At 44.5% G+C, this 15,635-nt stretch overlaps 1 protein-coding gene across 2 annotated transcripts in view; it reads right to left on the reverse strand.

The window, feature by feature from the left end:
- Positions 1 to 1,659: 1,659 nt before the first annotated feature.
- Positions 1,660 to 15,635, reverse strand: part of PDE4C (phosphodiesterase 4C) — a 224,205-nt gene continuing 210,229 nt past the window's right edge. For both annotated transcript variants that reach the window (XM_075863060.1, XM_075863068.1), the window contains one exon: positions 1,660 to 7,577. In XM_075863060.1, coding sequence (XP_075719175.1) covers positions 6,996 to 7,577 — 582 coding nt within the window. In that variant the 3' untranslated portion in view covers positions 1,660 to 6,995. The remainder of the gene's footprint in view (positions 7,578 to 15,635) is intronic.

The following is a 15,635-nucleotide window of genomic DNA, read 5'->3' on the forward strand; positions in this document are numbered from 1 at the left end:
TATATGCTCCCGACTTGTGGGAATATCTACTGATTTGTTATGTCATCTTTGCCAAATAAAGAGTTTAAAAAAAAAAAAAAGTAGACTGTGCTTTTTTTGCAAGACACCTTGGAACGGAAAAGCGTAGTCGATTACTCTTGTCCATCTTTGAAAAAATGTATACCGATGTAAACCAGCCTGGCACACTTTTGGCCTCCGTCCGGCTAATGGAGCCCTATTGATACGTTTAGCATGTACTTCGGGAGTTTTCCAAACGTACACGCTAAACATAGGGCCAATACATGATGTGCACAGAGCCTTCAATGTCAGCATGTTCAATAAATAACAAAGTAAGGCCTGATTTACACGAGCGTGTGCGTTTTGCGCACGCAAAAAAACGCAGCATTTTGCGTGCGCAAAAGGCACTTGACAGCTCCGTGTGTCATCAGTGTATGATGCGCGGCTGCGTGATTTTCGCGCAGCCGCCATCATAGAGATGAGGCTTGTCGACGTCAGTCACTGTCCAGGGTGCTGAAAGAGTTAACTGATCGGCAGTAACTCTTTCAGCACCCTCGACAGTGAATTCTGATCACCATATCGAGTAACCTGTTTAAAAAAAAAGAGGTTCGTACTTACCGAGAACTTCCCGGCCGTTGCCTTGGTGACGCGTCCTTGGTGACGCGCCTCTCTTGACATCTGGCCCCACCTCCCTGGATGACGCGGCAGTCCATGTGACCGCTGCAGCCTGTGCTTGGCTTATGATTGGCTGCAGCTGTCACTTGGACTGAATTGTCATCCCGGGAGGTCAGACTGGAGGAAGAAGCCGGGAGTTATCGGTAAGTCAGAACTTTTTTTTTTTTTTACACGTTCACGTATATTGGGATCGGAAGTCACTGTCCAGGGTGCTGAACCAGTTTAACACTTTCAGGACCCTGGACAGTGACTGTCTCCTGCCGGGTTTGGTCAAAACGAGTTCGGCCGAACCCGGTGAAGTTCGGTTCGCTCATCTCTACGACACTCCGTTCGGATGTTTGTAAACAGAAAAGCACGTGGTGCTTTTCTGTTTACATTCAGTTTGACAGGTCTTGCGCGAATCACGCAGTTCGCACGGAAGTGCTTCCGTGCGACCTTCGTGGTTTTCACGCACCCATTGACTTCAATGGGTGTGTGATGCGCGAAAAACGCACGATTATAGAACATGTCGTGAGTTTTACGCAACGCACTCGCGCTGCGCAAAATTCACGCATTGTCTGCACTGCCCCATAGAGTAATATAGGTGCGTACGACACGCGTGAAAAGCACGCGCGTCGCACGCGCGTATATTACGCTCGTGTAAATGAGGCCTAAATCTTGTCTTCAGTAAGGCTGGGATTCCACAGGGAGTTTTGATTGCGTTTTTACTATGATTTCATGTGCTTCTTACCTGCTGTGAAAAACACATTGTAAAAACCACATGCATTTTACCAAGAATTGCTGTGGTTTTGCAATGCGTTTTTTGGTCATGCAGTTATTACAGGTGAAGCACATCGAACATGTTTAAAACTGTTAAAATGTATTAAAGATAAATGTTTTCAAGTAAGTAAATGATGGACATTTTCCTGAAATGAAAAATAATTTACTGACAAAAAGTAAAAAGATAAAATATTTTATTAAGAAAAATAATAAAACAAATATGGTTTATGACAATTCTAAAAGAGACTTTTAGGCGTGGATTTATAAAAGGGTACCCATATATGAAACCTCCGTAAGCTAAAAACAGCAAGAAGTTCCATATATCAGTGTTCTTCTATTAACCCTCGCCTTAGACACACTTATGACAACAACTGTTCACTATTGCAGTAGTAATGAATGGCACATTTTCCAACTTCTCCACTAAGGTCCCACTATGGCTTCCCTATCTGATCGGCTGTTAACAAAAGGACCTTCATGAGCTCCCAACCCAAATACTGCTGTGAAGAACTGCTTTATTTGGGTGTTATTGGCATCTTTTGGAGCATAAATTATAGTTACAAAAAACAAACTACATAGCTAAGGATTAAAAAAAATCGTAGCCTTCGATTTTTCTTTTAAAAGTGTCCACTGCCTCAGTTGAAAACATTAGTGTAGGGTCTGACAACCAAAAACCTTCTGTATCTTAAAGGGGTTTGTCTTACCACGACAATCCCGTTCCATATGCCTTCCCTATTCAGGACCCCCCTCTAATAGCCAGAGCGGGGAGCCGCAGACAAAGAACATCACTTGCTTGGGCGGAACCAGCTTGTCGATGTATTACATACCTATAATTCAAATAAATGGCTGACGATATGATACTACATATGTATGGCCAGATAGAGTTTCGCCCGGCGATATCCACTATTTTAGCATGGGTTTCGAACCCATAGCAATCAGCAAATTTCCCAGGCTGTTTAATTTATTCAATACAGCCCCTTTAAATAATGTATTTTTTCAATCTATATAGAGGTTCTGGAAGGATTTGTTCTTTTGGAATCCACTTCTGTTCTCACATTTTTAGGTTTTGCCTGTATATGGATCTTATTTAAATCATGACTTTACGGAACAAAGATAGTTGGGGTGTGCTTTAAAGGCACAATTTAGAAGCACACTCTCCTAGAGCTCTTTTAGGAATGTTATATGTTTTGAGGGACTCATATCAATAAATTGGGGAATAACACATTTTCATAATTTTCTAAACATATTACATTACAGTAGTGTTTTCTTTTAGATGCCTGAAAAGCAGAGAAACTGGCGTGGTCACTCTACAAAAGATGCCCTTAACACCCTTGGCAGCCTTTCAAGCAGCAATCTAAAGGTCTGTGCCGCTTAGGCATCATTTCACTGATGTGGCTGAGAAGTGCAAGAATATAGTAATGCAGCATTTTGAGTGCAAATCACAGTAAAGTTAGATCAGAGACAAGAGAAGTGTGCACAGAATTGTGGCTTTTTTTCCCCTCAAAAGTGAACTACAAATACATTAAAATAAAAGTGAAACTTTAGCACAATAAATTAAATGTCCATATTTCTCCTAAGGGTGTTCCCATTTCTCAACCCAAATGGAACGTCTTGCAAAAATGAACACTGAAAACACTTGTAACCTGGCAGATCAACCCTTTTTCTAAAGGGCTACGTACATTTGAAGGTGGCAGCAAGTTATGCACAAGAGAAGACAACTTGCATACTTCAACACAAAAAACATCACACAGTAGAGGAGAGGTCATTTTCGATCTCTGGATGCTGGCTGTTGATAGATTAAACCAATAGGCTTGATAGTATGTCAGTAACTGCCAGTAACACTTTATTCTAGTTTATATGAGTGGTAATGTCCCATTGCATCATCTCTGTCCAAGTCTGGATTACAAAAGTTAGTGCCACGAGTCAAAGTGCCAATTTACACAGACATATTTTGGCCTGAATTTCTATCTTTCCGTTGCGCTAAAAAAAAGAGGAAACAGACCATATAAAACTTGGGGCTATTCAGTTTAGAAAAAAAAAATACGGCTTTAGGGCGATCTTATTACAATGTACAAATATATCATTGGACAGTACAGAGATGATTCTAATGATCTTTTTACACCTAGGCCTGTAGCAAGGACAAGGGGGCATCCTCTACGTCTAGAGGAAAAAAGGTTTAACCATCATCTCAGACGGGGGAGTCTTTACTGTGAGACCAGTGAGATTATGGAAATCTCTGCCACAGGTGGTTGGTTCTTTCAAGAAGGGCCTTGATGCCTTTTTCTTGAAAAATATAATATTACAAGATACGAGTATTAGATTCTGGAGATGGGACATTGATCCATGGATTTATTCTGATTGCCATGGCAAAAAGAAGCGTCATGGTTTTTCCGTGTCTGATCTCCCATTGACATCCATGGGAGGCAGAGAAAGTGTTCTTCGCTGCGTTTTTTTGCCCGCGGAGCTTAATGGCCGCAGCCAAAAAACGCTGCAAAAACGCATCAAAGAGAGTGCTGGCATGTCAAAATCTGCTTCAGATATTCCTGAAGGAAAGGGTAACTGTTTTTTTGGTGTGGGTTTATGTGTAATTTTTATTTCATTTATGTTTTTTGTTTTACTTGGATTTTATATTAATATGTCTGGTTCCTCAAAAAGTCAAAAAGGCCTTTGGGGACTTTATTATTATTATTATTTTTTTACACTATACATTTTTTTTTACACAGCAGCCCCAGTTACAGGGGAAATCAGCCCTCTTATAGTGGACTAGTATCACTGTTATGGCTGTGCTGGGTCTAGTTAGACCCAGCATCCCGCTATCCTGTGACCAGCCACATGACAACCGGGACCGATAGAGGCAGCGGCGCTGCTGCCTCTATTCTATAAATAGCACTCATTAAGCACAGTGTACGTGAGTACAGAGAAGACAACAGCTTGCAAACCGCTTCTGTCTTCTCTCCAGGGTACCTGTCAGTCTCTGACTGCTGGGCACTTGACATTCAGCTGCTCAATTGCTCAGGCAGCAATCTTAAACCTGCCTCGTAAATATATGCAGTGGGCGGTACTTAACAGGTTGAAGGGGTTGTCCAAGATTAGAAATACATGGCTGTTTTCTTCCAGAAACGGTCCCCACACCTCTATATGGGTATTGCAACTCCATTGAAGTGAAAAGAGCGGAGTTGCAATACCACACACAATCTGTGGACAGGTTTGGAACTGTTTGAGAAGAAATCAGCACGGTTTTTCTAATTCTGGACAACCCCGTTAATCTTCAGATACATAAAATCATTGACATGAACTTTCTACAGGGCTGTGCCAAGAACTTACTTTCCAGAGTAGGAACTATTTATGACATCTGTGTAGTATACATATATTGTGTACTATTAGAGAGAATCTCTGTAAAACGAAGAGTTACCGTTCTGTCACAAATAATACAATCTGTGCATACCTAATATGTGTTACATATCCGCTGCACTTGGCAGATGTGGGCCTTTACGGTCTTAAAAAGCCACATCAGCCGCTGATCTGCCTTTTTCTTTTAAATCCAATAAAATTTCTCTGGAAATAGGTTAATCTCTCCACCATACAATTGTGCTACATTTGGGTTAAGAAAGTATGAACACCGGTCAGCTGACTGCTACATATTTTTCTAAACAAATCAGAACACAAATACAGCATTTCTACCATACCCTGAGGTTAAGAATATCTGGCGTTCCTATGGACACATAGGCAGCGCCTGTTCCCCCCACATTCCAATATCAGGAACGTTTTCAACATTGTGAAGTGAAGCCTATGACCCGTGTTATGCATAATTCTTGGAGGCATCATAAATTTATAAACTTGTATGTTCTAACACAAAGACCAATAATAATCCCAGTCTTAGAACATGGCTGAGGTGTGTAGTGGCAGAAAAGTTGGCCTGACTGACCATGAATATTGTCAAGAGGTTCTGTCAAGATCTCAATATTTGTGGATTTAATACTAGTTCATACCTCTGTGCTCCCGCATCACTTTGTATTCTTATCGTATACACATGCTTAAAGTGCTTTGTGGCTGTGATAACATGCATGCGTGTGTACAGAGAAACACACACATGCCCACACACTCACGTACATAACAAACACGTACATAACACACACACACACCAAGAATATTTATTCCTATTCAGAAACAAATGTACAAGCTCATGTTTGCAGAAGGGGGAATAAATGAAATCCTGCTGCTACTACTGACTGCTGGTAAATATAGGCTGGGGCTATTGTGTGGTACAGTGTTTTAAAATCAGTCTGATTCTACCTATTGAGCTTGTTAGCGTTGTGTTTAGGGGAGAGGTTAAGGCATATTTATATTAGTGATCTGTGCCCATCTGTATTGATAGACACATATATATTATGGGGTGGTAGAGGATAAAGTTTTCAAGGGAAAAGAAAACATTTCAGTACCTATACCCATTCCATTACTCATTGTCCGTTGTACTAAGCAGCTTCATACATACGCTTCTGAGGGCTGAATTCTTTCTTGGAGCAATGTCAAAAATAAAAACTATAACTTAAATACAAGCTGCCCCATGCAAATAAGGCTTTTAACATTCCGAACTAAAGTTGTACCCATTTACATTGTCACTTGTTTTCTTCTTCAAGTAAAAGCATGACAGACCATAGCAAAGAATTGCACACTGGGACATGAAGTTCACCAGAGCCCTCATGTTGCAGGTGCCCTTTTTAGGGCATGTACAGTAAACCCAAATGTTTTAATACAGCAAATATTTTAGCTAGTTTCCCTTTAAAGGCTATGTACATCTTTAAAATAGTGTTTTTTTATAAAAAAAATAAAAATAAAAAAGGTGCAACTTTCAAAAAGTCTTTTTATTCAAAATAATTTTTACTTTTTGAGATACAGCTGCTCTGTATACATCATACAAAGCAGCTGTATCTTGCGCAGAGACCTGAATCCATCAGGTCAGCGGCACTGAGGGGTTCAGTGTCAGCGGGTCACACAGGATCCACCTGTTATCGATCACATCAAAGTTATGACGTTAGAGGTGATCATTAATAGCTCAATCCTGCGTGTCAAAGACATGCAGAACCTGTCTTCACTGAACCCGTCAGTCCTGTGGACATGACAGATTCAGGTCTCAGCGCAAGATACAGCTGCTCTTTATATAGGATAAATGTCAAAAAGTCAAAATAATTTTCAATAAAAAGTATTTAGAAAATTGCACCAAAAACACGGATACACATTTTTATTTAAAAAAAACAACAACGATTTCAAAGGTGTACATAGCCTTTAACCTCCTTTCCACCAGAAAGAATACCAACCCACTGGCAGCTTAGAGATTGGGAATCTTTGCCTTCCAGACAAAAATAAAAATAAAATAAAACCATATGACATTTGACCATGCTCTCCCATGCAGTTCCACTGATATTGGTGACAATTTGTTTCTTTTGATATCAGGTTTTTTGTTTCGTTAAATACTTTTTTCTCCTAAAAATGCATCTCTCCTCCATAAAAATAAATTGCAAAGTGTGCGTGAATAAGAATAAAAGAATAATGTTGTGACAATTATGGCATTACGTTCCTAAAGGAAGATATGTGATGTTTCCCTCTTGGTCCAAACAGACCTCCCCTTGGCCTGTGGTCTCTTGCTTTGCAGTGTTAGTGGATGCAGCCCTCCTAGTGTCCATTTCTGGTAGCGTCCTTTCAGCTGCTAATTTCAGGTTATCAAAGTTCAATACTTTTTTCTGCTTGGTCAGAGTGTTCTTGGATGGGAGTTCTAAGCGATCTAGCTGGTTGGACACATTCCTGCAAGTATCTACTGGAGAGGGCTGATCAGCTTCATCACTGACTTGGGCTGAATCATCTGTGACCTGGATTTTTGAGTCACTGTTTTCCTCATCAATAGGACTGTCTTCCTGCTCGGTGTCAGACTCTCCTTCTTCCTCCAGTGTCAGTTCAAACTGGAACTTGTCTCCTGCAATGCTCCCCGTGTCAGGGTCTTGTTCTTCTGGTGGCGGAGATGGACTCTGGGGGATCATGCTTTGATACCACTCTCTATTGTCCTCTAATGTGTCTAATATTTCTTGGGCATCTGGGTGTACCAAATCAGCCCAAGTTTCCCACAGAGGATGCACAATGTAGTCAATAAAACCAACCTGCAAAGACAGAATGATACAGATGTGAGTATTAGCGTAGTTACACACACAAACACACACACTTTTTTGGAAAACCACCATTGCATTTTTGATGCAGGTTTTGGAGCCAAAGCCAGGAGTGGCTCCAGCAGGAAGGAGAAGTATAAATCCTTCCCTTATATTTCCTATTGCTTTTGAATCAACTTCTGATTTTAGCTTAAAAAAAAAATAAAAAAAAAACTGCATAAAAAAACTGCTGTGCTTTTCCAAAAAACCCTATGTGTCAAACGACCCTTAGTTATGTTCAGTACTTTCTCAGTCCACATTAGGATTTGAATAGACATGTAGCACACTGTGTAGCGTTTTGTCATTAACCCCTATCCGCACCAGGACGTAACTGTCCGTCGTCGCAGGAGGTTACTTCCCGCACAAGGACGTACAGTTACTGAGTTTTTCCCGGTGCACACTGTCGGCGATTAGGCTGACCCTGAAAAAATCAGCTTCCTGTCACAAATACTAAAGACAGTCCTATAAAAAGAGAGCACTATGTTAAGGATAGGGACTTGAATCCATGGAGAAAACTTCTGCACTTAGGCCATTGCCATGGCAACCATAACATCATAGGCGTCCAACTGTCATGTGGGGGAGGGAGATGCTGGGAGGATGTGATCTGTGTCCTCACATACATACCCCTATATGCAATCACTTCTAATAATGGTTTAATGAACATAAGCCATAGGATCACTATTATATGTGTAGTAAAAAAAAAAGAAAAAAAAAGACTAAATAGTACAAAATGAGGCTCAGTTTACTTTAGAGCTATGACAAATCTTGTCTGATCCGTTTTAAAATGGATCCTTACAGATCCTATTGACACATAATTGGTTTGTCCAGATTCCCTGGATATAATATCGCAGCATTTTGCGCTATTCTGGCAGTCAAAGAGCAAAGGGAGCTAGATACACACGTGTGACCAGAGCCTAAAGGATTAAAAAAGCCCCTCCCCAAATTAATAATTGTTCAAAGTTTTATTAAAATAAGAAATCATTCTCTGTAACATGGATGTGTTTTTGCATGGAAATCCCACGTCCATTATTACACACCCAAAATACACATAAATTGTTTGCCCTTACTAATTTTTGTTTATCCACTCACACTCTTATTCCTACCTCAGAAAAACTCATAGGTGCATTGTGCCCATGTGCAAATCCCACTTACCAGATAACTGAAATAGAAAATGGGATTTTTTTTATCACTTAATTTAAAATCCCTTTTCTTGACACATTAATTGGGGGCCACAGATGACATTGGGGAAAGGCTACTGCCACTAGGAGGCAGACACGAGGTAAAAAAAAAGAGTTGTGATCTCCTCCTACTAAACCCCTCCTGCAGACACTAAGCTAAAAAGTTTGTACAGAAGCAGTAGGAGAAGCAGAGAGAGATGCAAAAGGTAAAAAACTAACAAGAACTGTGAAACCTTATGAGAACCAGAGGTAGAAACATACTCTGGAGAAAACCATCGGAACACCTAAAGAAAGAAAGATATTGGGTGGGTGATGTGTCCCCCAATGAACGTGACAAGAAAGGGATTGTACGGTAGGTAACAAAAAAATCCCGTTCTCTCATCTGTGTTATTGGGGACACAGATGATCTTGGGATGTCCCAAAACAGGGGGCGGGAAAGAAAATAATAGAGCGTGGGCTAGTGCACCGCCACCTGCAAAACTGTGTGAAAGAGAGGTATCGGAGGATGCAAAGATATGCACCCTGGTGAATTTTTAAAAAGGTGTGGAGGGAAGACTAAGTAGTAGCCTTGCACACCTGAAGAGGGAAAGGGAGAACAATATCCTCATTAACTTGAAAGGCTGAGACAACCTCAGGGAGAAAGGTAGGGACAGGATGAAGAATCACTTTGTCCTGATGAATCACCAGGAATGGGGAACGACAAGAGAGTGCTGCAAATTTGGGCATGTGCCGAACGGAGGTGATTGCTACCCAAAAGGAAAAAGGAAACGCTGTTCAGCAACTAAAATGTAGCGGACTGTAGTACATCTAGGATAGGAAGCCGTAGGCTAATAGTAGAGGGTCACTGCATGGGCCACCCCTTGCAGGAAAGTATGAACAGAAAGATAGCAGATGAGAGAGGAAAAATGTCTCTCCTCACACCAGTGGAAAAATGACTTAAAATACCTATGGCATATGCGAGCATAGTCATAGTTTGAGCGTAGTTTAAATCACTTGTTGGGAAAAACCATGTGCTCTCAATACAGTAGCTTCAACAGCCACACTAGGTGGAAGAGTGGAACCGGGGAAAGAAGATTGTCCTGGAGGGGAAGACACCAGGGGGCATTGGACAGAAGAGCGACCAGGTCGATGTACCAGGCCTGGGCAGAGCCAATATGAGGCAAAAAGAATCAATGGAATGACCATTTGGGGAAGGAGCAGAGGATGGAAAATGTAGGGGAACGTGAACTGATGCCACGGAATGACCAGCGCATCCACCACAAACGCTAAAAGGGCTCAAACTTGAGTCAAGAAGCAAAAGTGCTTGTGATTCAGTTTAGATGCCATAAGGTCCACGTCCAGCAGATCCCTTTTGGAACAAATCTCCTCCAAGACTTTGGGATGAAGAGCCTATGCCCCTAGGTCGATGTGTTCTTGGCTGAGGAAATCGGTTATCCAGTTGTCAGCTCCTGGGATGTGAACTGCTGAGAGATCTGGAATGTGAATTTATGGCTGCTTCGAATGGAGTCGCTTTGGTGTAAGAAACCATTAGAAACAGAATTCGCATACAGTGCAGATCTGATACCGGGGAGTGTCCTCAAAGGGACCAGATCCCCTGTTGCAGGTAGAGGAGCTTGCTCAGAGAAACAAGATTGCTGGCCTGAGCTGTGTCGTAACACATGCCCAGAAAGATGAGCTGTTGAGAGGGGAGAGCGAGGACTTGGGACGGTCGATGAAGCCTGACCGGTTAAGGTGTTTCAGTTCCAGGATAGGCCACACCGCACGGTCCTTCATGGAAATGAGAAACAGGTTTGACTAAAGCCCCTAAAAAAACTTTTCTGCAGAACAATCACTTCTTGGGAGAGAAAAGACTGAACGGCAAGACAAAATCTCTGGAGGGAAGACGTGGGAGTACTGAACGGAAGAAGTGACCAGGGGGCAGTGATGAAAAAATCTTGTAGCTCGTAGACCCCATCTCGCATATCCTGGTGTCCAAAAGTGGGAGACCCAGACGTCCAAATGAAGGAGCACCCCCCCCCCACCAGAGCGGACTAGACCTTCATGCAGAGCAGGTACTGCCAGGAGCAGGTTTGAAAGGATGAGGGCGGGGTGACAGGAGGGTCCCTGTTTACAGAAAGGCTTTTTCTGGTCCTGTGGGTTCGGCTTCCTGGAAAAGAGGCTCAGACAAGGGAAGCACAGCGGAGAGCACAGAAACTGGGAAATGGGAACTCCTATTGCCCATGGCATCATATATGATCTCGCCGAAGCGGCTTCCAAAAACATAAGAGCCAGGGAAAGGGAGAGCTCTTATGGATTTCTTAGAGGCTGCATTCACGGACTGGTATTTAAGCTAAAGGGCTCTGCAAGTTGCCAGAGAAGGTCATGGAAGGTGCTAGCAAACTGCCCGCATTGAGTGAAGCTTCACAGAGGTACTTGCCTGTGTGAGAAAACTGGTGGGCAAGGCCTGCCAATTCTTTGAGAGCGCCAGAGAGAATGTCCTGGCGAAGTTGCCTGACCCATTCAGTAGCGGCCCTACTCACCCAGGTAGAGGCAAAGGTCGTTCTTAGGGCCAAATTTTATATTTATGCAAATGAGCCTTTATAAATGGACAACTGGGAGTGTGTTTTCTCTTATTTCCAACTGGGCGTGTATTGTGTTTGTAACATCCGGGCGTGTTTACTTGTTTTACTAGCTGGGTGTTGTGAATAGAAGTGTATGATGCTGACAAACACTTCTATTCACAACACCCAGCTAGTAAAACAAGTAAACACGCCCGGATGTTACAAACACAATACACGCCCAGTTGGAAATAAGAGAAAACACACTCCCAGTTGTCTATTAGAAAGGCTCATTTGCATAAATATAAAATTGCTCATAACTTGGCCAAAAATGATCGTTTTAAAAAAAAACAAAAAACACGTTACTGTTATCTACATTGCAGCGCCGATCACATGCAATAGGAGATAGGGATTTGATAATCTGGTGACAGAGCCTCTTTAAATCAATATCAGACTCGGTGGCCTCATCCTGGGAGGAGACATCGGAACCAGCTCCTGGAGGGGGAGGGTAAATAGAGAAAGCAGGGTAGCACCAAGGGATGTTGATAATGGGCAGATGTGGCCCGTAGTGGATGCTGCGGTCTGAGGGAAGGCGTAACACAGAGTATGCAAGCTGCAGATTAGGAAATGGAAGAGTGGCTAGAGACTGGGCTTAAACTATAGTGAGTAAAAAAAAAGATGGTCACCCCATGTTATAAACATGCCCGTGGTTACTCAGACTGCACCTGCTCCTAAGTCTGATAGAGTGACCTGTGATTCTGATGGTTCCTGGCTCTGCTGCTGCTGCTTGTACTATTTGTCCTCTGCTTCATACTGACCCTGGCTTTACTGACTACTCTCTTGCTCTGCGTTTGGTACCTCGTACACTCCTGGTTTGACTCGGCTCGTTCACTACTCTTGTAGCTCACGGTGTAGCCATGGGCATCTGCCCCTTTTCCCTTAGCTTCTTTGTACCCTTGTCTGTCTGTCTGTCGTGCACATAGTTAGAGTAGGGACCGTCGCCCAGTTGTACGCCGTCGCCTAGAACGGGCCGTTGCAAGTAGGCAGGGACTGAGTGGCGGGTAGATTAGGGCTCACCTGTCTGTCTCCCTACCCCGTCATTACATAATCACAGGCCCATATACCTTTTCTACCCTGGTCCCTGACACACTATGGACCCCTTGAGACCCTGGCTCAGCAAATGCAGGGCCTCTCCCTACAGGTCCAAGCCCTGACTCAGAGGGGCAACCTGCATGATGCTACCCTGGTAGTGCCCCCGACCTCACCTCTTGAACCCCACCTCAAGTTGCCTGACCGGTTTTCAGGGGACCGGAAGACTCCCGACGCCCCTGAGCTTTCCTCTGTTGACCTTTTTTTTTCTGCTCTCGGGCTCATATATGACGAGACTGTCAAGACTGCCTTTGCCGAGAGTCAGCTGGTGACCTTACGTCAGGGTAAGAGATCCGTTGAGGAGTACTGTTCGGACTTTAGGAAGTGGTGTGTAGCTTCTCGGTGGAATGACCCTGCCTTGAGGTGCCAGTTTAGATTGGGTCTGTCGAACGCCCTGAAGGACCTGTTAGTTAGCTATCCCTCTTCTGACTCTCTAGATCAGGTCATGGCTTTAGCGGTACGTCTTAACAGACGTCTCAGGGAACTACGACTTGAACATTTTTGTGCCTTCTCCTCTGGCTCCCCCATGATGGCTCCCGAGGTGCCGTATCTTCGTTCTTCCACGGAAAACTCGGATGAACCTATGCAACTCGGGGCCTCCGTGTCTCCCCAACAACGGAGAGAGTTCCGCAGGAAGAATGGTCTCTGCTTCTACTGTGGGGATGACAAGCATCAAGTGAACAACTGTCCTAGGCGCAAGAATAACCAGCCGGAAAACTTCCGCGCCTAAGTGACCATCGCGGAGGTCGCTTGGGCGCACAGGTATTTCCCGTATACATGAAACCTAATAAGATCATGCTTCCCTTTCAGGTCTCTTTTGGTGGTAGGTCTGCTACCGGCAATGCCTTCGTGGATTCAGGGTCTTCTGCTAATATTATGTCTGTGGAATTTGCTATGTCTCTAGCTATGCCATTGATTGAATTGCCTAAACCTGTCCCGGTAGTGGGTATCGACTCCACTCCACTTGCTAATGGTTATTTTACGCAGCATACCTGTAAAGGATCTGCCAGGCACTACATCTGGGTATACTCCCAGGATTAATCAGTCGACACCTGAGGCCAGACCTCTGAGACTGACACCTGCTCCCACCAATCAGGGTGGCAGGCTCAGGAGTGGGAGAGCCTATCGCGGCCTGGTCAGTCAGAGTTAGCTCCGCCCCCTGTCCATTTATACCTGCCGTTTTCTCTTCCTCCTTGCTTGTTATTCTTTTTGGATTCCTGGCCCCACTGCTGCCTTGCTCCAGCCTGCTTCTGCCGTGCTTCTGCCTTGCTTTAGTTCCGTTTATCCTGCGTTGCTCTGCCCCTGGCTTGCTTCTGCTCCGTGCTCCCGTTTGTATACTCCACTACTTCCTGATCCTGACTGGCTCATTCACCGCTCCGTTTCCTCGCGGCGTTCCGTGGGCTACTGTATTCCCTTGCGTGTTCCCTGTTTGTCTCCCTTGCACTTAGACAGCGTAGGGACCGCCGCCAAGTTGTACCCCGTCGCCTAGGGCGGGTCGTTGCAAGTAGGCAGGGACAGGGCGGTGGGTAGATTAGGGCTCACTTGTTCCCTTCACCTCCTTCCTGCCATTACATAATAACAAGCCCTTACCTAGTCTACCATTTCTTCTACACTGACGCTATCATGGACCCCCTTGAGACCCTGACCCAGCAGATGCAGGGCCTCTCCCTACAGGTCCAGGCCCTGGCTCAAAGGTTCAATCAGTCTGACGCTGCCTTTGTAGTACCCCTCACCTCACCTTTAGAACCCAACCTCAAGTTACCTGACCGGTTCTCAGGGGACCGTAAGACTCTTCTCTCCTTCCGGGAGAGTTGCAGACTTTATTTCCGCCTAAGACCTCACTCCTCAGGTTCCGAGAACCAGCGGGTGGGTATCATTATATCCCGACTCCAGGAAGGGCCCCAAGAGTGGGCCTTCTCCTTGGCTCCTGACGCCCCTGAACTTTCCTCCGTTGATCGGTTTTTCTCTGCCCTCGGTCTCATTTACGACGAGACTGACAGGACTGCCTTAGCCGAGAGTCAGCTGGTGACCTTACGTCAGGGTGGGAGACCTGTTGAGGAATACTGTTCTGATTTTAGAAAGTGGTGCGTAGCTTCTCGGTGGAACGACCCGGCCCTAAAGTGCCAGTTTAGGTTAGGATTATCTGACGCCCTGAAGGATCTGCTGGTTAGCTACCCCTCTTCTGACTCCCTAGACCAGGTTATGGCCCTAGCAGTACGACTTGACCGACGTCTCAGGGAACGTCAGCTTGAACGTTTCAATGTTTTCCCCTCTGACTGCCCTGCGATTCCCCCCGAGGTCCCGTCTCCTCGCTCTTCCACGGAGGACTCGGAGGTACCTATGCAACTCGGGGCCTCCATGTCCCCTCGACAACGTAGAGAGTTTCGCAGGAAGAATGGTCTCTGCTTCTATTGTGGGGACGACAAGCATCTACTGAACACCTGTCCCAGGCGCAAGAATAAGCAGCCGGAAAACTTCCGCGCCTAAGTGATCATCGGGGAGGTCACTTGGGCGCACAGGTATTTCCCGTTAATACTAAACGCAATAAGATTTTGCTTCCCTTTCAGGTCTCGTTTGCTGGCCGGTCTGCCACTGGCAGTGCCGTCGTGGATTCGGGCTCATCTGCTAATATCATGTCTGTGGAATTTGCTATGTCTCTAAAAATGCCATTTATTGATTTACTTTATCCTATCCCTGTAGTAGGTATCGACTCCACTCCTCTTGCTAATGGTTATTTTACTCAGCATACTCCTGTTTTTGAACTCCGTGTTGGCTCCATGCATTTGGAGCAGTGCTCTGTACTGGTGATGCAGGGATTATCGTCCGATCTGGTATTAGGTCTTCCCTGGTTGCAGCTGCATAATCCCACGTTTGATTGGAATACTGGGGATCTCACCAAATGGGGTAGTGATTGCCTGATGTCATGTCTTTCGGTTAACTCTATTTCTCCCCGGGAGGAGGTAAACTCGCTTCCTGAGTTTGTTCAGGACTTCGCTGATGTGTTTTCTAAGGAGGCCTCTGAGGTGTTGCCCCCTCATAGAGATTACGATTGCGCCATCGATTTGGTGCCTGGTGCCAAGCTTCCTAAGGGGAGGATATTTAATCTTTCATGTCCTGAACGTAAAGCTATGAGGGAGTATATCCAAGAA

This window comes from Rhinoderma darwinii, chromosome 1 (assembly GCF_050947455.1).
Source record: "Rhinoderma darwinii isolate aRhiDar2 chromosome 1, aRhiDar2.hap1, whole genome shotgun sequence".
NCBI classification, from domain to species: domain Eukaryota; kingdom Metazoa; phylum Chordata; class Amphibia; order Anura; family Rhinodermatidae; genus Rhinoderma; species Rhinoderma darwinii.